At 43.8% G+C, this 25,846-nt stretch overlaps 2 protein-coding genes across 2 annotated transcripts in view; one reads left to right on the top strand and one right to left on the bottom strand.

Moving 5' to 3' along the window:
• The window catches only part of SYN2 (synapsin II), a 1,471,271-nt gene that overhangs the window by 870,789 nt on the left and 574,636 nt on the right, over positions 1 to 25,846 (top strand). The window lies entirely within an intron of this gene.
• Positions 1 to 25,846, bottom strand: part of TIMP4 (TIMP metallopeptidase inhibitor 4) — a 126,558-nt gene that overhangs the window by 13,273 nt on the left and 87,439 nt on the right. Inside the window, exons 2-4 of the mRNA XM_069643931.1 lie at positions 22,021 to 22,118; positions 21,044 to 21,158; positions 20,162 to 20,286 (exon numbers count right to left, since the gene is read on the bottom strand). Coding sequence (XP_069500032.1) covers positions 20,162 to 20,286; positions 21,044 to 21,158; positions 22,021 to 22,118 — 338 coding nt within the window. The remainder of the gene's footprint in view (positions 1 to 20,161; positions 20,287 to 21,043; positions 21,159 to 22,020; positions 22,119 to 25,846) is intronic.

Raw genomic sequence — 25,846 nt, forward strand, 5'->3', positions numbered from 1 at the left:
TTAAGAGGTCAATTCACACCAAACATCCCAGTTAGAATGGCCAGAAATGGTCATGGACCACTGTGCATTCTGGAAATTTTAGATTGGTGAGCCAGTACCATTTGCAGCCCATTCTTAGCAAAGGACCCTGCTCTAAATCTTCAAATAAAAAGGGTCAGTAAGTTCTCCTGCATATTACATTAGGTTGTGCCTCAATGTCATATCTGAGGGTCAGAACTCACTAAGAAAATACAGGGAAAGAAAGTTCAACTTTACATTCCATTATGGAAAGGACAAGTGTAGATATATTGGCAATCTAACTTCCACTTATGCACATTTTTATTTGATGTTCAAAGCCATTTTGAAAATTAAGATAACAGTGCAATTTTGATGTATTTTACCAGATATTTTTAAAAATTGAAATGTCTTCTAATCAGTCTTCTGTTTTGCCAGTTGACTTTTACTTTCCCAAGCTAGAGGTAGAATGATGTGATGTCCAAATAATGGAGCATAGCAAGGTCTGTGAGATACTGTGTAGAATGGGAAATGGAGACGATTATAGTATGTATGCATGTATGTATTTATGTATTGTGAGGAGTCAGGAATGAAACTCAGACACAAGTTAGCAATGATTTTGGTTAAAGATTTTTATTGAAAATAAAAGGGGTTAGGAAAATGCCTCTCTGACCCTGCTTTACGAGAAATGTCTCTACCTAAACCAAAACTAAGGGTCTGCCTGTGTCAGAATGTCCAAAACAAAACTGTCCTGTGTCCAAAGTTCTATTCTGACCCTCACACTATAAACTAAATTCTAAGGTGAAGATGGAAATGTCTTTATGGAAATATGTGGTTTGGAAAAGCATTCAAAAAAGAAGAATACGTGGCTACAACACAAAATGTCTTCAAGGCTAAAGGTCCTTGCTCCAGAGGGTGGTTCCTTCCCCTGTCCTCTTTACTTTCTAATGTTTCACAAACAACAATTCCTTGTGCCTTTCTTAGCCAACAACAACACTGACACACAAAACTGTCTGGCTTTGTAATTGTGTCTCTTTCAGGACACCTGGTATACTTTTCTGCCAGGGTTTTGCTCCTTCTTTCCTGGTTAACACAATGTGTTTTTCTAGTCCTGATGTTACTTCTCAGGATCTCGTTATTTCAGACAGTTGTAGTTGCCTAGCATACCTTCCTGCCAGGGCTTCTTGTATTCACACACTTGAAATTGCCTTGTAAACTCTCCTGCCAGGACTTCTCTGTATATGTGGTCTCTGCCCACTCCAAGAGTTTCCCATATACTTACACGGTATACATTCACATATTTGTAAGGGTTTTGCTTGTAGTTCAATTCCCTCTTTGACATTAGCTTATTTTGCTATTTCCCTCTTGGTTGCTTGATTTAAAATGTCTTGCATTCTGCGTGACTGCCAATACACCCTGGTGTCCCTGGTGTCTCTGGATGGACTCACTGGCTCTTGTTGGCATTCCTGGATTCTCCCATGTTCAGCCGGTAAAGCGTTTCCATCTGCTTGCTTCTCGCGACCACTTCCTCTTGGTTTTCCCCGTCCCTCGCGGCTTCCACTGGAGACGTCTGCTTCGTTCCGGCTCCTGTCACCTGAAAACACCCAGGAGTCTTGCACTACCTCCTGGCATTCCTGCAGCGTGTCCTTATCATGCAGTAGCTTCTTTTTCTTTCGTCAGTGAGCCGTGTGGCTCCACCACACTGGTTTCATCCTTTCTGTTTCTCGAACCTTGCAGAGAGGCACATCTCTCTCCCACCTGCAGCAGACATTGACTCTCTGCTTCTGCTCTTTAGATTTCCCGGGCACAGTGTGTATGCGAGAAACCACTAGAGTTCTCACTGGCCTTGTAGCCGCCTTCACTCTGCATTGCTCGATCCTTCTTCCTCGTCTGGTATTTTGGTCATTCTGGGAAAGGAAGTCGTTTTCAAAAATGGTTCTGAAAAACTTGGATAAACATTCCCTATGGTTTTAAATAGCAAGTTAGTCCCGGATGATTGATAGGTGAAACTGGAGAGGGTGGTTTCATAAGTTTCACAAGGTAGACCAAAGTTAGAAGGTTGGTCTATAAGTCTGAGGCAAGAGTTTTCCACATTATTCATAGGAGAAGGAGTAGATGTATGACAATAGCCCATGACCGTATTAGAAATGGGAGGGTTATCTTCAAGGGAAAATGGGAGATACCATGTCTCACTTGATGAAGCTATGACATCTCCCGAGAGTTTGTCTCCCCCATGTGATCCTCCATCATATAGCCGCCCATAGGGTCAGGATAAGGTAGTGGCTGCGGCGTCCTCTGGCCACATGGGAAGTGGTCACCGCCGGGAAATCAGTGATGACTCCATCGGATTCATCACAGTATGTATGGGGTTCATAAAGTGCAGTCCCTAGCTAGAAGTAATAGAGCACTGAACACAGGTGACACAGTTATGAGTGCTTGAGCAGCCAGGGAGATTTGATGGGTATTTGGAAGAGGGGATGTGGGAAAATTCATAGAGTGACGAAAAGGGGTCAATGGAGTAATAAGCAGGTGGCAACATGTTCTTTTAAGAATAGGGTAGTGTAAGCGATATTCAATCAACACTACAGCTAAATCAATGCCTAGTCTGGGATACTGAATGGAAACCCTTATTGATATATCTTTATGTCCAGTTCATGAGTTCTGAATGACTACCCCTATATAACACCCCTCTCTTAGAATCCCCCTGACCCCACTGAGCCAAGAAGTAGTTCTGTTTTGCAAGTTTAAAAGGTTTATTTGAGAAATAAAACAAAATATAGATACCACGCTTTTATAATAAATTAATAATCAATATCGCCCTTATAAATATAATGTTAATCAACAATGGGTAATCTGACACTAGCACACTTCTTTATAATCAATGAGGAGTTGGTGTAGGATGGATAAGGCAGCGAAAATACTTTTATGGTTTCAAATGGATGCAATGTTGAATGAAAATGCAGTACAGAAACTGATATGGTTTCACAAGATATCATATGTTCACTTTTCCCCTGGTGACAATTCACCCCCCCCGCCCTTATATGCAATGCAAGGAGATGGAAGTAACACACACAGTTCTCAGGAATGCAATTAAATACAATACGAAATTCAATTCCCACCCCAGCAAGCTTAGAGAAAACAGGTATGAGTTTTAAAACACAGGCCCAAGTGCTTTGAATATGGTGGCAGTGAAGTGAGAAATATGCTGAAATGCTTTTGATTCCCTTTAGGAGGTTCAGGGTGAGTGAGAGATACTTGGGATGAGCTCAGGCTCACTTTAGCAATGATTCAGGGATGGTTATTAAGAGGCAAACGAATGTTTAGCAAAGGAAAGCAAAAAGCTGCTATCTTTTTACAGGTAAAGAAATCAGGCCAAATCGCAAATCGTGACAAAATTTGCGAGTGCGTGAATCGTGATTGCGGAAAAATTATACAGAGTAGGATGTCGGTTCTATGCTTGTTGGAATGCTTAGATTCTAGGCTTTCAGAGGAAAGTTAAACCACATTCCTAGCACAAACGGTTCCAGAGATACAGACGATTTAATAAAGGTAGATTTTCGGATTTAAAGTAAAACTCAAAATGACAGGTGACAGCTTGCAGCTGCAGAATTGATAGGTGACAGTTGTGCAGCTTTACAAATGACAGATGACACAATTTCTAGGAGGCTGTTCTACTTAGGTTAAAATAGTTTGGAAGAGATTGGTTCTGCACAGTTCTGCTAGGTACTCACAATATAAATTTTAACTAGGCCTCATCACGGATCTGGTCAGGTTTTGGACTGGACTCCGGTTCTGGTCTCGGCACTTCACAGTGATCTGGGTCAGCTCTCTGGTTCTGCTCACAGTGGCTGGGTCACTCTGGATCTCTGGTTTGGTCTCTGGCAATTGTTCTTGGCAAAAGAATTCAAACAGCTTGCCCGGCTGTGGAATAGTTTGCAAATGATTTTAAGGATGCTGAGGCCTGCTGAGAAGAGTTCTCAGTTTGTGGGTTTAGGCCCTTGCTTTAAGTTCTGAAGTAAAGTTCCGGTCTTTGGAGATTGATGGATTTGTGAAGTCGTCGGTCAGCATGCTCCGCAGCAAATGCAATTGAATGTCTCTACCTGTCCCAGCAGTCTCTTTTTATGTGTTTTGAAAATGGGTGTGTGCCTGGGCCTAGATAAGCCTGCCCCTCTCTACTTGTCATTGGCCCAATTCTCCCCTCTCCCATGATTGGGGGAAGGAAATGGATTGTCATCATGATGAAGTCTGTTTATGGGTCAGAGGATCCTCCCGTGGTCAGTTTGCCCACAAATCTATATTTGATTCAAATACATCCTTCCCAGATATACAATTTGTTGAAATTACATGTACACATTATATATCCCTTATGGTCCATGCTTGTCCGCCTCTGATCTTCCTGGGGGCTTGCATTCAAAAATGACAACATTTTGCGCTTTTTAACTGGTTTTGCAATATCGGATATTTACCCAAAATTACACACATGTGCGCAAGGAGTACGGACATTAATTGATGAAGTGTCAGATTTTTAACATGCAGACATTTGGAGTAAGACCCTATTTTCCGCTAGCAACCCCCCAGAATACACCACCGGGTCCTAACGCCTCTTAAAATGTTCACCGAAAAATCACAAAAATAATGATATTACTTATATAATTCTGACAAGTCCGCACTATGAGTTATCTATCTTTTTAAAATTATGCTCTGGTCAAAAAGGGGTGGGGCTTCCCACATCACAGGGTGGAATAACTGGTTTATCAACTTCCCCCAAGTTCAGCTGCTAGCAGAGGCACTGCCCCTCCCAGTTTCCCCTAAGAGGAAGCCACTTTACGACGCCCCCAATATAACATTTGCCTGAGTCAAGGGAGTTGCATTGTTCTGTTCCTTCCAGTTCCCAGGTGCTCCACCTCTAATCTAATCAGAGTGGTGACAACTCCTTTTGGCAAGGGGCAGCAGGATGCAGCTAGGCCTGGGAAGAGTGGCTGAACAGGTTTCTCCTGTCGGGGGTAGTTGTCAGGCAGAATCCAGTTTCACTAAGCCAGGTTTCAGCTTAATGTCACTTTTTGTTCCCAGTTTGCTACATTCAAATCAAACTGACAATTTGTACCTATTCATTAAATAATTACTTCCTTCAAGTCATTTCAGAATATGGTTTTACATTCTTCCACCTCTTAGCAAGTCTTTCCTTGGTCTGGTTTTGTTTCATTTGTGCAGTTTTACACAAAAGGCTGGTGGTTTTAAAACGCCGGCTTTCTGATAGTGGTGAGTACTGGTAATGCAACCATTTTTGGGATTAAGAAAACGAATTCCCCACAGTTCTGAGTTGCTTTTTTGGCAATCAGCATTGCCATTCCCAATGGTTTCAGGCTACTGTGTGTGTAGCCCAATGGTGGTTTTAGGCAGTGCCCTCCTGTGCTCACAACATAGGCAAAAATGGGTGGCAGCCTATTCTTCATATTTTCCCTGTGCACTCTCTGGGGAGTTCTGGCCATCATGATGTTTTCCATGCCAGTACTGCACAGTTTTTGTGGTAGGGCTCGGATGCATGGGTAAAAACATCCCACAAGCCCCCCCTTCTTGAAATGGCCATTCTGATCCTTCACAGATGGAACTCGCAAGATCTGGGATGTTCTCCTCATCTTCTTCCGGTAGATGGCACAGTTCAGCATCTTTTCCCCCATCCGGTTAGATCGATCGGTTCTCCTCGCCGGTCCTGATTGGAATATTGGGCGGTACCCCGGGCCCCTCGGGTCTCTGCTCTCGGTCCCCGGTCGTCCTCCTTGGCCAGTCTCCAGGTTTTCTTTCTCCTAGGACGACAAAAGAAAAGCGGCAATACCTATTCGTAGACATTTTTCCATCACTACTAATGGTGTGGCAGACATGTACATTTTATACTTTAATATACCTAACATTTTACTTTTGAGATACAAGTTATCATTCAAAGACAGTGGCTTACAATAGTATAATATTTTAGAGACTATATGTGGGATATGTTAGGGTTGGAACTGAATTAATCTGGAGCGGTCCCCTCTGGTATTGTGGAGGACTCCTCCAGTTGCTGCAAAGTGTGCCTGGGATGGCAACACTTTAGCTGGTTAATATGGACCCACTTGTCTTCCCCCTCTGCCAAACCGCCTTTGGGGATGCGGATTTTATAAGCTACAGGGGAGATCTTGTCTATAATTTCAAACGGTCCCTTCCATGTAGGCAAACATTTTCTCTGTTTGGCCTGGTTTCTTTGGAAATTGTATAGATAGACCCGATCACCCACCTTATATTCCTTCCGGGTGGTCTTCAGGTCGTAGTGGGTCTTCATGCTCTCGGCTGATCTTTCTAGATTCCGCTGAGCATAGGCAAAAGCATGTTGAAGGTGTTTCCTTAAATTCTCCACATACTCATGAGTTGTGGAGGCATTTATCAGTGTCTGCTCTTGGGTCCTGTAGAGCAAATGCTGGGGAAGCACCATCTTGCATCCCGTCATCAACTCAAATGGTGACATTTTGGTTGCAGATGAAGGGGTAGATCTGATGGCCATTAGGACCAGAGGTAATCGGATATCCCAACTTGGCCCAGAATCTGCCACAAACTTTTTTAAGATGCTCACAATGGTTTGGTTATATCTCTCCACTGCTCCAGAAGAAGCTGGCCTTTAAGCAATGTGTAGCTTCCTTTTAACCCCCAGTACCTCCCACATCTTTGTCATTACTTCACTGGTGAAGTGGCTACCTCTGTCTGACTCAATCCTTTGAGGTAGACCAAAATGGGAAAAGATGTGGTTAATCATCAGGGCAGCTGCTGTTTCTGCCTTGCAATTTGGGGATGGGAGACATTCCACCCACTTGGTAAACAAGCATGTAACGGTCAACATGTACTTGTTTCCTCTAGACGAGCGAATCACAGGACCTACAATGTCGATTTGCAAATCTGACCATGGCAGTGTCATTCCCCTCTTTTGGAGAGGCGCACGGTGTGTGAGGGATGATGGCTGAAATTGTGCACACACAAGACACCCCTTCAAGTATTGGTCGAGGTCCTGCCCCATGTGTGGCCAGTATGCAACCTCTCTTAAGATTTCCAGTGTTGTGTGAAACTCCCTATGACAGGCGGTGGCCGCATCATGGGCGTGACTTAACATCAGGCTTCGGAATGAGGTAGGAACCACCCAATGAACATGGCCAGCTTGGGATTTCCTTACCAACAAACTGTCTTGGATTCGGAACATTTTTGGACATTTCATCAACACTCTTAGGTCCTCTTTCCCAATGTAATCGGTATCCGTCAGGGGAAAGTTCTCAGGGTCCTCAAGGTGTTGGTAAAACTTACCAATAATTGGATCCCCCTTCTGAGCTGTAATTAAATCAGCATCAGGGGTCTCCTTACTCCATTGTGCAGTTGAAAGATCATTGTGAGCATTTGTCTGGGACCTAGTGATAGCAGTGACCTGGATTTCCCCCAACAAGGACTCTATTTCAATTAGATCCCCTTGGATGGCCACAGTTTTGGCCAGCTGATCAGCTAAGTCATTTCCAGTTTTGTCTGGTCCCTCTACTTTGGAATGACCCTTGATCTTTTTCCAGTAGATGGTCATCCCGTTCGATGTGACCAGATCATCAATGTTTTGAATTAACTTCCCATGTTTCAAGGGTTTGTTATTAGCACATAACATGCCTCTGGTTTTCCAGTTAACCAGGTGCTCCACGAACCCGTTCCGTACATAATCCGAATCTGTGATTATGACCAGTTTGTGGAGTTGATGTTGGACAGCAGTGAGGATGGCCTGATGCACAGCCATCAATTCTGCCACCTGACTGCTTCGGGGACCAATTTTGTATCCAGCGGAGGGTTCTGGAAACTCCTTCACCCAGGCATTCCCTATGCCGGCCACCAGTTCTTTCTCCCCGTTGTTGTCAACATGGTACGAGCATCCATCCACATAGACAGTGGGCATTCCCTCACACTTGTCTTCTTCAAAGACTTTGTGTGGGGATTTAAGGTATGCCTCCATGTTGTCCTTGATTTTTAGACTTTCGTCCTCGAGACAGTTTTCTCTGGCACAATCATGCAAGTCAGCCAGACCTTGCGCGAGGGGACTCTTCTTGTTTTGGCCATATCTGACCTCCACAGGAAAGCCTTGCATTGACAGAATCCAGGAAGTAATTCGGGAATTACTCACATTTCCGGCCCGGATTCTGTCACTTTGGAGATATTGCAGAGGCTGGTGTGGAGTCTCCACTATGATGTATTCCCCCTGGATAAACGGGCGGTAATTCTTCAATGCCCACACCGTTGCCAGGAGTGCCTTCTCACAATCGTTGAATTTTTCCTCCACAGAGGATAAAGTTTTGCTCGCATAGGAGATTACTTTATTGACCTTGTCATGCTTTTGGTATAATACTGTTGTCAACCATGTACTGGAGAACCCTGTCTCCAGGAAGAACTCCTTATTTCTGACAGGGTAAGCTAGGCAAGGCGCTTGTGAGAGGCTTCTTTTGAGTTGTCTTATTGCCTCGGATTGTTCTGGACCCCATTCCCACTTGACCCCCCCTTCAAGAGATGAATCAGGGGTCTAGTGATCTCTGCGTAGTCTTCAATGAACTTCCTGCTGTAATTAGTCAGTCCAAGGAGGCTCCTTAGTTCCTGCAGAGTTGTGGGGTCTTTCAGTTTCTGGAGTGCTTCCACTTTCTTTTCTTGGGGACAGAGACCCTGAGGAGTAATCTCATGCCCCAAGAAATTAACACGGGTTCTACACCTCTGTGCTTTCTGGAAGGAAAGTTTTGCTCCGGCGGCCCTCCACTACGTCAGAACATAACGGATCTCCGCTATGTGTTCTTCCACAGATGAACTTTTGATGAGGACATCATCTACATAAGCCAAGTTACCCCTCGCACCCAGGTCGGGCATGGCCTTATGTCGGAAAATGTTGAATTCATTGCCGGAGTTGAGGTATCCGATGGGAGTCCGGGTCCATGTGTACTGTTGGCCCCCAAAGGTAAAATCCAGTTTGTATTGGTCCTCCCTACTGACAGGCATGGTCCAGTATCCATTGGTCAGGTCTATTGCTGTGAATAACTGTGACCCCTGAATCTGGGCCAGCCCTTGGCAATGTAGGGCAGAGGCCATAGGGAAATATGGACCCATTTGTTGAGCTCCCTAAGGTCGGCGCAGAGTCTCCACTGGCCGTTTGGCTTCAATATTCCCAGCACCGGATTATTGAAAGTGCTGTGGACTGGACGGATTATTCCCCGGGCTCAAGGTTCTTAATTATTTCACTAAGGGACTCCATGGATGCGAGAGGCAAGCGATATTGCTTCACAAACACTGGAGTCATTCCAGGGTCCGTGGGAATTGTTGTGGGTGGATGTCGGTGTGACCACAGTCATATGAGTCTACCGCAAAGAGATCTTGGAAATCCAAGAAAACTTGTTTCAACTTTTGCTTCTGTTCCAGAGTCACACAGGCATCAGCTAGGTTGACTCTCTCTTCCACCATCTGCCTGAAGCCTGGAAAGACTTCTGGTTTGGCTATCTCAGCGGCCTCCTCCAGCTGGGTGGAGAAGTCCCTGGTCAGAATCCTGATTTGGACTGGAGGCTTCAGGTGGGAAAGGCTGCCCTCATGGACCTGGAAAATCACCTCATCCCTCCTGAAGTCACAAGTCACATCTTCCCTACCATAAGGGCAAGAAGTGTACACCAGGAAGTTCCCCCCATGCCGGGTGGAAATCCTGTCTGGTGTTGTATTGTCCTCACTGTCACTGTCAAAACAGTCCTTGGGGATTGGTCCTAACAGTTCATTTCCTAAATCAATGGAGAAATGTCGGTCATCAATCACCATTCAAATAATGGTGCCTACGGCTAGAGTAATACTCTTTAAGTCACTTTTATCCACCTCTATTTGAATGGTGTCATGTTCCATGTTGACTAATGGTGTTGGGTTTACCCCTAACCCTTGCTGTTGGAGAGAAGCATTTAGATGGATATAAGCATCAGGGTTTTTCAATTTTTGTCCTCTTTTAACTCTCACTTCCAGGGAGAATTGTCGGGTCCTTTCTGGGATGGTGACTTCCTCTTTGATCTGAATTTAAACTGCATAAGGTAGCAATTGAGCTGACCTAAATGCTTTTTCTGAATCATCAAAGCCCATGGGATTATCCGCTAATCGGGACCAAGCTTTGAAGTTTACCAAACTAATGGCAAAGCGATTGAGAATGTCACTGCCTAAGTAAAAGGCGGCAGTGACGTCTCGCACGACCCAACAATTATGGACTATGCTCTTGTTGCCAATGGAGATTTTGAGCATACACCTGCTTGGCAGGAGATGTTTGGAATTGGGTGCTTCCAGGTCTATTTCCCATTTGTCTATCAGTTTGAATGTGGGAATGGCTGGATCTTTTGGGAGTTGGCGGAACAGGGCTTCGCTGATGAAGCTCTTACCGTTGTTCACACACACTCGAGCGAGAACAGAGTCCTTCCTATCATTTAACTGAACAGGGATAAACAACTGCTCTTCAATTTGCTGAATATCAGCCAGGCTCTGAGCTGATTTCACATCTTTCTGGACTATAGGAGTGGGAGTTTCTGATTGTGGATTAGTAAAGAATTTCAGGGTGTTTCCTTCCAGTGTGGAATACCACCTTAAACTGGAAGGAAGGTTGATTTTCAGAAATAGAGAGGACCCCCCATCACCAGTCTGTTGTCCTACTGCTATTACTGTCACGTCTGGAGTTTGGTTGTTCTGGAAGTGAAATTCTACTTGGTCAGATTTGTGTTCAACCATGTGGCAGGTGCCGTTTAAACTAACATGGTTGACACTCTGTTTTAATTTTATTGGTCGGCTAGTCTGGGTCCAGAGGACCTTGTTTACACAATCTATTAGGGGGGGTGACAACCTTCTCAGGAGGTCATTCCCTAGTAAACAAGGGGTGCCCTCTGGAGTCACTACTATGACCGGGTGTTTCACCTTGTGTCGCCCAATTTTAATGTCCAAGTCTGCAGTCCCCTCAATGGGAATTTCCTTCCCGTCAAAGGTCTGCAGTTGTCCAGGAAGAGAGGTGAGAGGAATTCGGTAATTTTCCCCCCTTCCTGCATTTACTTCCTCAAAGGCCCTTTTGGACAGAAGGGTAGCTTGGGATCCAGTGTCCACCAGTGCCAAAACTGTACCCTGCCCCTGTACTTGTACCGGGGCATAGTATCTTCCCTCCTTCTCCTCAAGGGGGCACAGATAATGCACATTTTTGGACAACTGGTGGGCTAACTTTCTGGTTTTGGACATTGCTAGCGAAGAGATTTGGGCAGAATTCTGTGGAGAGCCTTGGTAATCTGAAAGAAAAAGTTGACAACTGGAGATCAGAGCCATTGTGGGTTCGCCTGGGTCCGGTTCTGGGCCGCCCCGCCCTTTTTGGAGGCAGTCATCAGGATGGGTTTGAACCAGGGGATTTCGGTATTGTTGGTTCTGGGATGAGATGATGGGCAGCGGTAGCTCAGTCTCCACATCTCCCCAGTCTGGATTGGAATCCCTTGGGACCCATTTTTCCTTGGAAGGAGTTCCCCCATCTCTGAAGGAGAAGATCCTTTTCCCAGGATCATCTGAGGATCCCTCTCCCTCAAATTGGAAGACCTGTACCTCCTCCACAAAGTGGGTCTGTTTGGGTCCTTTGTTTCTCCTACCCCCCCTCTACTCCTTGGGAGGCAGGCTTTCAGGGGCAGGATATTTTGTTTCCGGTTACTGGTTTTCCAGGGGCTGTTTACAAGTTGGGAAGGAAGCTTCCTCCAAGGCTTTACACCCCCCTTCACCTTGTGCCTCCTCCCTGGGAACCGGTGGGTTATCGGGGTGCTGCCCCGTCATTGTTCTGGAGCACCAGGTCCAGAGTTTAGGGCATTCTGTGGTGGCATGCTCATCTGAGGGTTCTGTTGAGCTCTCAGCATGTGACCCAGATCTCGTGCCATATTTTGGACCTGGCGCTCAAGTTGTGAAACCCGCTCAGGTTGATACGGGGCTCTATTTTCTCCCCTGGGCTGATCCCGGGAAGGGTAGCTATCCCTTCTCTGGTAGTACCCCTGGTTGGGAAGATTTTGGTACCCCTCCACCCTTGGCCCCCCTCTCCCGGATTAGATTGTCTGGGCTCAGGGAATTGGGGAAAGAAGGATGGATGATTTTGGGGCTGGAAATTGGGTGGATACCTGGGGAAAAAGTTCTGCCCAGGATTTGGAGAATTTCTGCCCTCCTGTGGGAAGTTGGGAGGGAAGTTCCCTGGGTTAGGTGCTTGGCTGGATCCCCCCCTTGGGCTGGAGGAGTCCACACATAACCCAGGATTGGTCGGTTTCCCTTGTAGCGGGGACTTACATAGTCAAGGGAGCGGGGGACCCCATTTGTGGGACTACCTCCTCGACTCCCTGTCTGTGACTGGCCCGAGGGTCTTCTGGGCTGTGAATTATTTGGTGCAGGCAGGTTTTTAGGCCCCCCCATCTCCAAATCTAAAAGGGGGCAACCTTTACCTCTGCCACCTTGGCAGCAGCAGGGGTGCTGTTGGTTTTGGGGGTTTTCGGCGCGTTATTTTTATTTTCGATGGGCTTCTGCACCTCATAGATCCGGCTAGCCTGTTCAATGACCCAGTCTAAAGATCTTTTCTCATGAAAATCTCTCACAAGGTGGGTCATTATGTATTTGGGTAAGGCATGGAAAAACGTATTGATAAATTCTCTGCTATCCGTGCGCACCCTTCTGGTGGTCTCCGCAAAAGCACGCTTTAATTCTTGCACAAACTCTTGTGGGGCCTGATCCTCCCCACATTGCAAATTGTAGGCTGTCTTGCGAGCCTCTTGAGGATTTCTGTGCACAGAAAAATGTTTCAAGATGGCTGCCCTGTATGTGGACCACCTTGAATGGTTTTGATCCTCCAGCCCCGCAAAGAAACTGGAGTATTCTGGTGAGAAGGTCCACTTTAGATATTGAATACAGCTTTGGCTGTTCTTCAAATGGAAAGTCTCCATCATTTGCTCATAGAGCTCCAAGTGTTCCCAAACAGAATACTTGGCGTTCTTATGATAAGGCGTGATGACACTCCTTATTGCCTTTATTTGTTTCAATGGGTCCTTAAGCAGGGCTCTTTTTGTCTTATTGGCCTTTTTGGTTCCGGTAACCCTGGTCCATTCATCCTCCGACTCAGAAGCGCTGCTCCCAGAGGTGCCCGTCTGATCTTCCAGGTTTTCCCGGATTCTGCAAGCCTGGGAATGGCTGGCAGAATGTGGGGACCTGGTCTCCTGTGTCCTGTGACGCTCAGAGGAGTCTTCAGATGCCTCCTTGCTACCAGGATTTGCCGGGTATCCCCCCACTGACCTAAAAGGGCAGAGGTTTTCAGGATGCCCTTAATGGGCCTACTCTCCTGGGGTTCCCCACTAAATTGCACTGTGCTTGGGTGCCCATACCCGGATGCCCACCCATCCATTCCTGGGAGGTACTGGCCTATGAGCCCCAGACTTCTAGCTGGATAGTAATCTGCCATCCCGTGGCCCTGGGCTCATGTGCGCGAGGGGACATAGGGGTGGCAGAGTCCAGGGACTGGGAGAGATGAAGGCCTCGGGTACTAGGGCCCCTGAGGTTATGCTCAGGAGTTTCTCTTTCCCAGCGAACCTCATCTCTATCCGCCCCTGCTTCCTGTTGCAATGCAAGAGCCTGCGCTTTCAGTTCCTCAGTTAAGGCCTTACTAGACTCTCCTGCATGGCTACCTGTGGCTGGAGCCTATCATTGTGCTGACAGAGAGCCTCATTTTCTCTCTGTGCCTCCTGATTGGTCCTGGAGTAATGGGTTAGTCTCTGCTGCAGGAGGGTTACCTCCTCAGTCCCATCCCTACTGGCCTGCACCTTTCTTGCCAGAGCCTCCTCCACCCTCCTGGTGTGCTCTAACAAGTTCTGGTGTTCTTTTTGGAGGTCACCCAGTCCCTGGAGGGCTAGGTGATTTTCTTCCATTTTCCTTTTTAAGTGGCAGACTTCCTGGACTAAGGTATCCCTTTCCTGACTAAGAGCCTGCATCTGTGCCGCCAGGTCATCCCTTTGCCTTTGGAAGGCACCAGCTTTTTGGCGCTCCTGATCAAACTCTGCCTGGGTATCCAGGTCCTTCAGAATCAATGTATTGCTTTCCTCTTTTTCCCTATCTAGGTGGCTTTGCAGGGTGACTACCTGCTCAGCACATGCCCTATTGAAATCTAATTGTTACTCCAGCTTTTTCTGGCTCTGCAGTAGGGAGTCCAAACCTTCTTGGTACTCCTTCTGCAAGGCCAGAAATCTGGTATCCTGGTCAGCCTTTTCCTGTTGCAGCATATCCATATCCTCCTTTATTTTAGTGATGTACTGTCTGCTATTATTTTCTGACTCCTGGCTCCTCTGCAGCCTCTGCTCAGAAGAGACTAGGTCAGATTGGGCCTTTTCTAACACCATCTGTTGCCTATTTGCCAGATCTTGGCCTTCAGCACATTTGTCCTGCATGGCTCCCATATATAGATACAAATGTGCGGCTATCCTGGCAATCTTATTGTGTTCCTCTTTTGCCTTAGGGGCCATATATAGTTCACTCAGGGCCACATCTAGGGGACCCTGATCTCTCCAGATATCTGACCCTGTTTCAGTGACCTGTTGCGCGATTGCCTGCAACCAGACCGCCTGGTCCTGATGAGTCCACTCACCTCTCACAAATAGCTTATGTAAGAAGTGCTCCCTCGCTATTTTCATGTCTACCACGGTCGTCATTCTGGAATTTGAGTTCCTTCCTGACATACAGAAGTTTGTATTTTATTTTTGCAAAACAGACCGTTTCCTTAGAGCGTTCCTTTGAGGAGTGCTTTACAGCATAACACAGCGTGCTGATCCAACCGGATGTATGTCTCCTGTCAGTTAGCACAAAGTATTAATCTGCACAAGTGATAATTCTAACCCAGAATATCCCGGCTCCGAGCCCCTACTTTTGTAAGCGATATTCAATCAACACTACAGCTAAGTCAATGCCTAGTCTGGGATACTGAATGGAAACCCTTATTGATATATCTTTATGTCCAGTTCATGAGTTCTGGATGACTACCCCTATATAACACCCCTCTCTTAGAATCCCCCTGACCCCACTGAGCCAAGAAATAGTTCTGTTTTGCAAGTTTAAAAGGTTTATTTGAGAAATAAAACAAAATATAGATACCACACTTTTATAATAAATTAATAATCCATATCGCCCTTATAAATATAATGTTAATCAACAATGGGTAATCTGACACTAGCACACTTCTTTATAATCAATGAGGAGTTGGTGTAGGATGGATAAGGCAGCAAAAATACTTTTATGGTTTCAAATGGATGCAATGTTGAATGAAAATGCAGTACAGAAACTGATATGGTTTCACAAGATATCATATGTTCACTTTTCCCCTGGTGACAATTCACCCCCCCGCCCTTATATGCAATGCAAGGAGATGGAAGTAACACACACAGTTCTCAGGAATGCAATTAAATACAATACGAAATTCAATTCCCACCCCAGCAAGCTTAGAGAAAACAGGTATGAGTTTTAAAACACAGGCCCAAGTGCTTTGAATGTGGTGGCAGTGAAGTGAGAAATATGCTGAAATGCTTTTGATTCCCTTTAGGAGGTTCAGGGTGAGTGAGAGATACTTGGGATGAGCTCAGGCTCACTTTAGCAATGATTCAGGGATGGTTATTAAGAGGCAAACGAATTTTTAGCAAAGGAAAGCAAAAAGCTGCTATCTTTTTACAGGTAAAGAAATCAGGCCAAATCGCAATTCGCGGCAAAATTCGTGAGTGCATGAATCGTGATTGCAGAAGACGTATCAGGCTTGTTGGAATGCTTAGATTCTAAGCTTTCAGAGGAAAGTTAAACCACGTTCCTAGCACAAACGGTTCCAGAGATACGGACGATTTAATAAAGGTAGATTTTCGGATTTAAAGTAAAACTCAAAATGACAGGTGACAGCTTGCAGCTGCAGAATTGACAGGTGACAGTTGTGCAGCTTTACAAATGACAGATGACACGATTTCTAGGAGGCTGTTCTACTTAGGTTAAAATAGTTTGGATTAGATTACTTTAACTAAGAGATTGGTTCTGCACAGTCCTGCTAGGTACTCACAATATAAATTTGAACTAGGCCTCGTCACGGATCTGGTCACGGATCTGGTCAGGTTTTGGTCTCCGTTTCTGGTCTCGGCACTTCACAGTGATTTGGGTCAGCTCTCTGGTTCTGCTCACAGCGGTCTGGGTCACTCTGGATCTCTGGTTTGGTCTCTGGCAATTGTTCTTGGCAAACAAATTCAAACAGCTCGCCCGGCTGTGGAATAGTTTGCAAATGATTTTAAGGATGCTGAGGCCTGCTGAGAAGAGTTCTCAGTTTGTGGGTTTAGGCCCTTGCTTTAAGTTCTGAAGTAAAGTTCTGGTCTTTGGAGATTGATGGATTTGAAGTCTGGATCTCTGGATGTGAAGTCGTCGGTCAGCATGCTTCGCAGCAAATGGAATTGAATGTCTCTACCTGTCCCAGCAGTCTCTTTTTATGTGTTTTGAAAATGGGTGTGTGCCTGGGCCTAGCTAATCCTGCCCCTCTCTACTTGTCATTGGCCTAATTCTCCCCTCTCCCATGATTGGGGGAAGGAAATGGATTGTCATCATGATGAAGTCTGTTTATGGTTCAGAGGATCCTCCCCTGGTCAGTTTGACCACAAATCTATATTTGATTCAAATACATCCTTCCCAGATATACAAATTGTTGAAATTACATGTACACATTATATATTCCTTATGGTCCATGCTTCTCCGCCTCTGATCTTCCTGGGGGCTTGCATTAAAAAATGACAACATTTTGCGCTTTTTAACTGGTTTTGCAATATCAGACATTTACCCAAACTTACACACATGTGCGCAAGGAGTATGGACATTAATTGATGAAGTGTCAGATTTTTAACATGCAGACATTTGGAGTAAGACCCTATTTTCCGGTAGCAACCCCCCAGAATACACCACTGGGTCCTAACGCCTCTTAAAATGTTCACAGAAAAATCACAAAAATAATGATATTACTTATATAATTCTGACAAGTCCGCACTATGAGTTATCTATCTTTTTAAAATTATGCTCTGGTCAAAAAGGGGTGTGGCTTCCCACATCACAGGGTGGAATAACTGGTTTATCCACTTCCCCCAAGCTCAGCTGCTAGCAGGCAAAGAAAGAGGGGGGGGATTTGCCCCATGAGCAGAAAAGGAGGGGACAAAAGACCAAAATAACACCGTAGATCCCTTACTGCTATGTATCAAAATCAACATGATTAAATTGTTCAAAAAAGTACCAAACTCTGGTATCATGCATTTTTATGAAATTCTCTGAAAACAAAAAGGGCAAATTTCTAGAAAGTTATTTGAAATGTTTATTATTTAGACAAAGAAAATCCTGATGAGCATAAAGGTTGTAATAACAAAGAAGTATAACAGAAATTGTTAAAACACTCACAGTTGTAATTCACAATTTTGTTTAAAGAACAGAAAACAATCAATTATTCTTTTTATGAGAAACAGAAAAAAAATATTTTTTAAAATAGGTTCTTCTTTGTTGTAAAGTCACAAAGAAGAAATAAAAAAGGAATGGAGTACTAGTGGAGAGAAGATATATGGACGGTTCTTAAGGTAAAAAGTTCTTCCTTCTCTACACAGAACAACCGTATCCTCTCAAACTCTCATAGTTAGAGTTAGAGAGGATACGGTTGTTCTGTGTAGAGAAGGAAGAACTTTTTACCTTAAGAACCGTCCATATATCTTCTCTCCACTAGTACTCCATTCCTTTTTTATTTCTTCTTTGTGACTTTACAACAAAGAAGAACCTATTTTAAAAAATATTTTTTTTCTGTTTCTCATAAAAAGAATAATTGATTGTTTTCTGTTCTTTAAACAAAATTGTGAATTACAACTGTGAGTGTTTTAACAATTTCTGTTATACTTCTTTGTTATTACAACCTTTATGCTCATCAGGATTTTCTTTGTCTAAATAATAAACATTTCAAATAACTTTCTAGAAATTTGCCCTTTTTGTTTTCAGAGAATTTCATAAAAATGCATGATACCAGAGTTTGGTACTTTTTTGAACAATTTAATCATGTTGATTTTGATACATAGCAGTAAGGGATCTACGGTGTTATTTTCAGCTGCTAGCAGGGGCACTGCCCCTCCCAGTTTCCCCTAAGAGGAAGCCACTTTACGACGCCCCCAATATAACATTTGCCTGAGTCAAGGGAGTTGCATTGTTCTGTTCCTTCCAGTTCCCAGGTGCTCCACCTCTAATCTAATCAGAGAGGTGACAACTCCTTTTGGCAAGGGGCAGCAGGATGCAGCTAGGCCTGGGAAGAGTGGCTGAACAGGTTTCTCCTGTCGGGGTAGTTGTCAGGCAGAATCCAGTTTCACTAAGCCAGGTTTCAGCTAAATGTCACTTTTTGTTCCCAGTTTTCTACATTCAAATCAAACTGACAATTTGTACCTATGCATTAAATAATTACTTCCTTCAAGTCATTTCAGAGTATGGTTTTACATTCTTCCACCTCTTAGCAAGTCTTTCCTTGGTCTGGATTTGTTTCATTTGTGCAGTTTTACACACAAGTCTGGTGGTTTTAAAACGCCGGCTTTCTGATAGTGGTGAGTACTGGTAATGCAACCATTTTTGGGATTAAGAAAATGAATTCCCCACAGTTCTGAGTTGCTTTTTTGGCAATCAGCATTGCCATTCCCAATGGTTTCAGGCTACTGTGTGTGTAGCCCAATGGTGGTTTTAGGCAGTGCCCTCCTGTGCTCACAACATAGGCAAAAATGGGTGGCAGCCTATTCTTCATGTTTTCCCTGTGCACTCTCTGGGGAGTTCTGGCCATCATGATGTTTTCCATGCCAGTACTGCACAGTTTTTGTGGTAGGGCTCGGATGCATGGGTAAAAACATCCCACAGTTAGATGGACGAGTGAGTCTTAATTGCATCAGTACCTTGTTCCAGAGACAGGTCGCATAGCGTAAAGGGGTATTTTCCTGTTTCTTACCTCTTGCAGTTCCTCATTTCCATGCCTGGCGATTATGAGACTTCCGGGCATGTTCTGGCCTCTGGAGATGGTGTGTTTCTGTGCCAAATCCAGATTGGTCATTTGGTTCTGCCTGCTTCTTAGGTGCTGTATGCAGTTTTGAACATGATGTATGCTTGGGGAGGTGGCCGGTGCTGCTTCTTGAGGATGGAGGTGATGTGGTTGAATTTCCTTAGTCCTGTGATGATGTGTGCAGTAGCATGATGGACAGATTTTAATGAGGTCAAGAGGACATCTGGGTCTCCTGTGCATAGGGCGATGCCGTGTCCAAGTTTGAGATGTCCAGGGTGTGGACAAACATTTTTGGGGAAGGGTAGCACAAGATTGTACCATGCTGCTTGTGTGTTCTTTACAAGGTGTGTTCTGAATGAATGGTCATGGTCGATAATAATACAGAGAAATTTTGCATTGAGTTGAGGTATCCATCTGTCAAGCTTCATGCCGGTCATCTAATTCTGGGCTTGGGCATGCTTGGTGGTGTTTCCTAGGAACATTAATTTGGTCTTTGTAATGTTGAGCTTCATGTAGGCACTTGAGATCCAGGCTTTGATGAGGGACAGACAGTGTTTGAGTTGATGGAGGAAACTGATGCAACTGATCTTAAAGCTGTGTGTCATCTGTGTATGGGTGGATCTTCATGCTGGTGAAGATTTCCCCCAGAGATTCCATGTAGTTTCAAGATGACAGGATGGAGCCATTTGCACAATTGTGTTTAAAAAAGTAATTTCAAAAACCCATTAACAAAGCCAGCAGTAATAACACGTGTGTAAGTATTAGATAGGGATCGACATTCTATGCCCAAGTATTTACACGTTTCCAGTTGTTGAATTCTTATGGCAGGTAGAACCATTATGGCAGTGTCTGGAAATTAATGATCAAGCAAAAGCCAAAACTGTTGATCATGTCAATGCCTGTTTTATTATATGTAGATGGTCAAATATCCTATCTCCCACAAGGCTTTGCATGAGCAAGTCATCTCTTTCAAAGCTGTGATAGCTGAACCATGATCTTGAGTGTTCACACAGTGCATAATGTTAAAATATGTAAGAGATCAGCCACCGCATTGTACCATCGACTTACTTTGCAGTCACAGCCCATTTGATATCTCTGGCTCAGACTCTTCTTTTGTGCCAAGGACATGTCATCCCATGGTTCTATGTAATTGCACAGGTGGATGTGCACTTTTCCAGCACTTGAAACCTGTCCTTAGGTTGGAAACAGAACAAACACATGAAAGAGTAAAGTCTATGCATTGTGGTATAACGAAAGCCTTAGTTAATGGCACAAGCAACCATTGCTCACAGAGCTGACGGCAAGGTACATTGTTTGGTCAGGCAAAGAACATCACATTGTCACTCAACACACACACCTCGGTGGGCATTCATTGTCCAGATTCATGTGCAAAATGAAATGCATATGAATGGCGATCTGTGGTTTCATCAACCAGTTACTTTTACCGCATTTTGTTCGACCCTTGTTGGTATTTTGACCAGCATACATGTGTTTATGTATGTGTATGTTAAAGGGGCCTAGGGAGTGGGTGCAGGGAGGAAGCGGCCGGTAATGGCGGAGGACCCTCATTTTAAAAAAGAACAAAAAACATGCACGACCAACAACGGTCAAACAAAAGCTGGTGGAAGTAACTGTGGTTGATGAAACCAAGAGAGAACCCATATGAATGTGCACAGTGCAACCGTGGTTATGAGTCCATGCATTGAGTGTTATGGTGACACCTCGGTTAATCATGTGGTAATGACAACTTTGCAGCTGTCACCTTAAAGGACATTTGGATTTCATCAACCGCAAAGTCTTCCGTAATACCTAGTTTCATAAAAAAAATGTGTGCAATTTCAACTGAAATTGTAATGTTTACATCTACAAAAGGTTATTGAAGCTAGGCTCATATGGAGCACAGTCCGGGCTGCATGCCATACATTTATCTTAGGTAAATGGTGTTTTTACCAGTGAGCAGGTATTGCTTCTTGTTGTTGGCTTCTAGCTTTATTCCGCAAAGCGAGGAATGAAGAGGGGTGTACACATACTGCACATCTTTTATTTTCTCAAATCCTTTAAACATCTAAAAATATGTGGGGAATAAAAAAAATGCAATTCTCATTATAGGGCATACACCTTTTTAGTTCCAGATGTTCATGACTTCATTAAGAAATTATTTCCTATCAAACGTTCTAGCACAACTTGTTTGAGCATGCAAACTTTGATACCATGAAATGTGAGTACAAATTTGTAGAACTACAATTTTTTATTAATCATGGAATTGCAAGACAAAATAACACACCTTACAACATAGTTGTTAGGATATAATGACACAGGGGCTGGTTAAAGAATACCTAATATCTAGCTTACTAATGGCTGTCACATTAAAGTAATTTGGAGAGACTATGATATCTTTTCAGAGATAAGTTACCTTTGTGAATCAGCCCACATGCAGAGGTGGTTGGGGGAAGGGGTGGTCTGCCACAGCACAAAGAGCTTCCCTATCACAGTGGGATGCATGTTGACGTAAGGCAGAGTTACATCCCCGGCCCCTGCTCCTGATTACCCTGTCACGGGCTTGTCTCAGGTGAAAGCATAATATAGCCAAGACGGGGATCTGAGCATTGGTGTGCCCAAAATAAAAATGCCTTTACCTTATATGTGCATTTCTATGCTTTCTTTTACTTTTCCGATCTCTCAATCATAGGAGGAGAGAAAAGAAAATTGTACATCAGGTCTTTAAGACTTTTCCCTGCAAATGGGCTCACTACCCACCACGGGCGGGGCTCTCCACAGGCACCCACCTATGCTGAGACATTGGTGTGAAGTGGGCACCACCCTATCATTCAAAATCTGTTCTCAAGTTGATGCATACCAGAAAACTGCACAGCACATTGTCGAGAAAGTGGAAAACTAAATATGAATGATTTAAGTTTATCTAATACCTTTATTTGTTTGATCTCATATTGAATCACTTTGTTGGGATTGAATGGATCAGCACTGTCAGAAATCACCTTCTCACTAGATATCTTTGCACGAATCACTACAAGAAAGAAAAGAAAATGAAACTATATTCAACCCTCAGCTAAACATACAGTAGTCAATAAAAATAAACACATATTTGCCACTATATTTTGAAACAATGTGTTTATATATTTTTCTCCTATACATGAGATATATGTCCCTTGACACGGGAAAGATGATCTGTGATGTTTTTTTTTAAAATCATCAAACTATATATATTATATTTGATGATGCCTTAATTCCAACTTGGGATACCGACCCCATGAACTTGTAAGACAAATGCAGTTGTTCTTTTCCAGTGGTATTCTCAACAATTCGATTACCCAAGCAAGCCCCACTTTGATAATACGTGTCCCACCCTACACATTGCCTTCAAAACAATAACATACAGATGTGGAAGACACCCAAAGTAATTTGCAGTGTACACAACCTGCCCTGTTTTCTTATGTCTCAGTGGTTAGTACTTCTTACAAGTTTGGGTAGATTGGGATTCTATAAATGAATCTACTTTGTTGTTTAGTGGGTGGGAAAAGGGGTGAGTGGCCTGTTTTGAAGTCTGCTTTACTGTCCCCTGAACCATCAGTCAGACATGGGATCACATGCAAAAAATTAGAAATGGGTCTTTGCCAGCGAGCGTTGCATGTGTTGCCCCTCCCAAGTGGGGGCAGTGTCCTTGGCAGGCCCACCACCGTACAGTGTGAGCCCTCATGTGCCCTCGTGAAATCAAACCAATTTTAGATCATGTCTGGAGATGTCTCAAACTGGGCTGATTTTCTCATAGTAATGGAAGCTCCATAATATAAATTCTGTATTAAAAGGTAGCATTGCTCTGGGTAGGGCAGGATTAGCAAAGCACATGTTACTGTCATAAGCCAAACTGTCCTACTCATCTTCTGCCTATGATGCCAGAAGGAGGCTCCCACTGGCGTGCTTCTTCTCTCTAGTGCAACCTTCCCCCCCATTCTGCTAGGCTTACATACTAGTCTGATACTGCCCTTCCATAATGAGGCCCCAATGATTCGAGCGCCACAGGAGTGCTCTCGTCATCCCCATACAGTGGACTGGAGAGTGGACTGGAGAGCCAACCCATTGCATATATGGAAACGACTATCACACTGTTTTAGACCAAACTCTGTTAAAAGAATAAACATTACTGTATAAGGGGGTGCTCCTTCAGAGAATGGAAAAATATGTTTTGCATTTATAGCAGGATATTTTAAAAAGTTAATTGAACTCATTACATGCTGCTAGGACACAATCCTACGGTTATTTGTGATTCTAACAATTCATATTCTAAAATAAGAAGGGTGTTCTTTAGCTATCTTAGAAGAGGAATTGAATGTGTTGGAAAACTGTTATACACTATAAGGGCTAGAAAATTATTGGCCAGAGTTAACCGAAGATTTTGATGTTAGTGAGTGAAATGAATTGTTATGTGATGCCTGTGATTTACGCCGGTAAGATAGTTCAGCGGGTTGAGCGCTCGCTGCTGCGATCTGCTTGTGATCTGCAGGTCGCAGGTTCGAATCCAGGCAAGGCCAACTCAGCCTTTCGTCCTTCCGAGGTTGATAAATGAGTACCAATTTTGGTCGGTTGATATTGTATGTAAGTATGTGCTCATTAAAGCGCTTTGGATTAAGGAGCTATATAAATAAAACATCATTATCATTTAATTGCTTGAGGAATGATTTTTCAAATGTAATTGATGCATGAGAATAGGATGTTGAGAAAGCAATGGCCTTCACAATATGTTTAAAACATTTTGTATGCCTGGCAATCTAGCCAATAGATCTACAACCTTTGTCGCTACATGTATTTTGGGCTAAAACTCTCATCTGCCCTATCCGGCATGGCCAATTGTGAGAGATAATGTAAGTTGCAGCACAAAACATCTGAAGTGTCAAACGTTGCAGACGTCTGGTCTTTCTGAAGATATTCTTAAAGTACGGAATGCTTTTGTAGGTAAATAGCTGTAAAATGAGGGCCCTAAGATAAAAGATGGAAAACGAATGCCCATATGTGTTTAGTAAAATAATCAATGAACCACTAGGCTTCTCACAAGGATGGTACTTCATGGACCACTCTCACAGTGGTTTACATTCTTCCTAAAATGGGCACCATCTCGTTCAGATTGACCCTTGGAAATCCCGGTGCCACCAAGTAGCTATTCTTTCAATGGTCAAAAACCTGATATTAAAATCTAGCAACACACTGATGACCAGCAACTCGTCCTAAAGGTCAACTTATCCAATGGAATCCATTTCCCCAAAGCCTGCCCCTCTTTCCTTTATGCAAACTGGAGAGAATAGGTTTTAACTTGCTAGAAATCAGCAATTCATAAAGGAACATAAGACTAAAGCAATTTAATGAATATGTCTCTGCCACTGATAACAGAGCCCAAAAATTCACCTAATCTCTTACCCCCACTCCTCCTTATCCCTTTTTGTATTACTTCTTTGCAACCTCCCGCATGTTGCATATCACTCACTTGCTTCAGTTTTGGTGTGTTCTATAAACCCTGCATGCAATATAATTGTATTTATGTATCGGATTTATAAAGCGCAAATCTAGATAGGAAGGAATTGCATGCTGTATGCGCTGGGTGCACTGGGGGTTAAGAAGGATGCGGGGATAGTGAGGCGCAGTGGAGGGGGCAACTTCATAAGGGAAAATGGAGGGTTAAGTGGGGTGATGAGTGAGTGGTGAGATTTGCTAGGTTATTTATAACGCGCTTAATTCCCAGAGGTTTCTAAGCACGGACCCGGGGATCAAACCTGTATAGCTCAGTGTCGCCTTGCTTCCAAGGCAAGCATGTTGCCCCGAAGCTATCCTCCCGAGATTTTCTTTAAAGAGTAGGGTCTTTGGATCCCTCCTAAATTGTATGTTGGATGAGAACAGTCGTATCTGTATTGGTAACAAGACAGAGTGCATAGCAGGAAAAGGTCAGTTTCCAGTTTTTTTCCTTCTTGCAGTTCTTTGCAGTCTGCTGATGTCACAGCTTCCGGTGGTTCACTGGCCTCTGTGGCAGATCAGAAGAAGGATGTGAACATTCTGAGGACATTTCCAACACATGCTTATTAAAGAAGAATAAGGTGTATCTTGCTCTATGACTATAGGAGGTTCCCTACCTATATTACTAACTAAGGTGTTCATCAGTCTTTAGTGAATGTCCAAAAAAGAATAAGTCTGCTGTCCAAAACTAGCCCTAACTGACCCTACCACTATTCTAAACAATCTAAGGCCAGGGGAATGACTCCCTTCTCCTGCCTGATGATTGCTTCTTGTAATTGTCTTCTTTCTTTCTCTTGTTAATATGCAATTTTTAAATAGTCTCTTGTTACTTTCTTTATCGATTCACGTAGTTCTTTCAAGGTATTGTCAGCTAAACGCTCCACTGTAGAAAAGTCTTTCTTTAGCCTTTGTGGAATCTTTGGATCTGGGTTAATGGGCTTTGAGTAGCCTTGGAAAGTATATTTCTGTGTGACTCTTTCTCTCTGGACAATTATAGTTCAGCTCTTCCCAGCCTATTCTCTTTTATATATATAATTTATCATCAGGGTTTCTCTGTCTTTCAGTTCACCATGTTTTCTTTCTGTTATATTCCACTCTTTCCTTGTTGGATAATGGAATAGTTCCCCCTCTTCCAGGGTAGTGATCCGCAACCACTATTGCATCCCCACCCAGGGTATTCTGTTATTCTCTTTTTCACATTAATACAGATCAAGTTCATAAGCTTTTGTTTCAAGT

The sequence above is a fragment of the Ambystoma mexicanum genome, chromosome 2p (assembly GCF_040938575.1).
Source record: "Ambystoma mexicanum isolate Mex_15411 chromosome 2p, UKY_AmexF1_1, whole genome shotgun sequence".
Lineage (NCBI taxonomy): Eukaryota > Metazoa > Chordata > Amphibia > Caudata > Ambystomatidae > Ambystoma > Ambystoma mexicanum.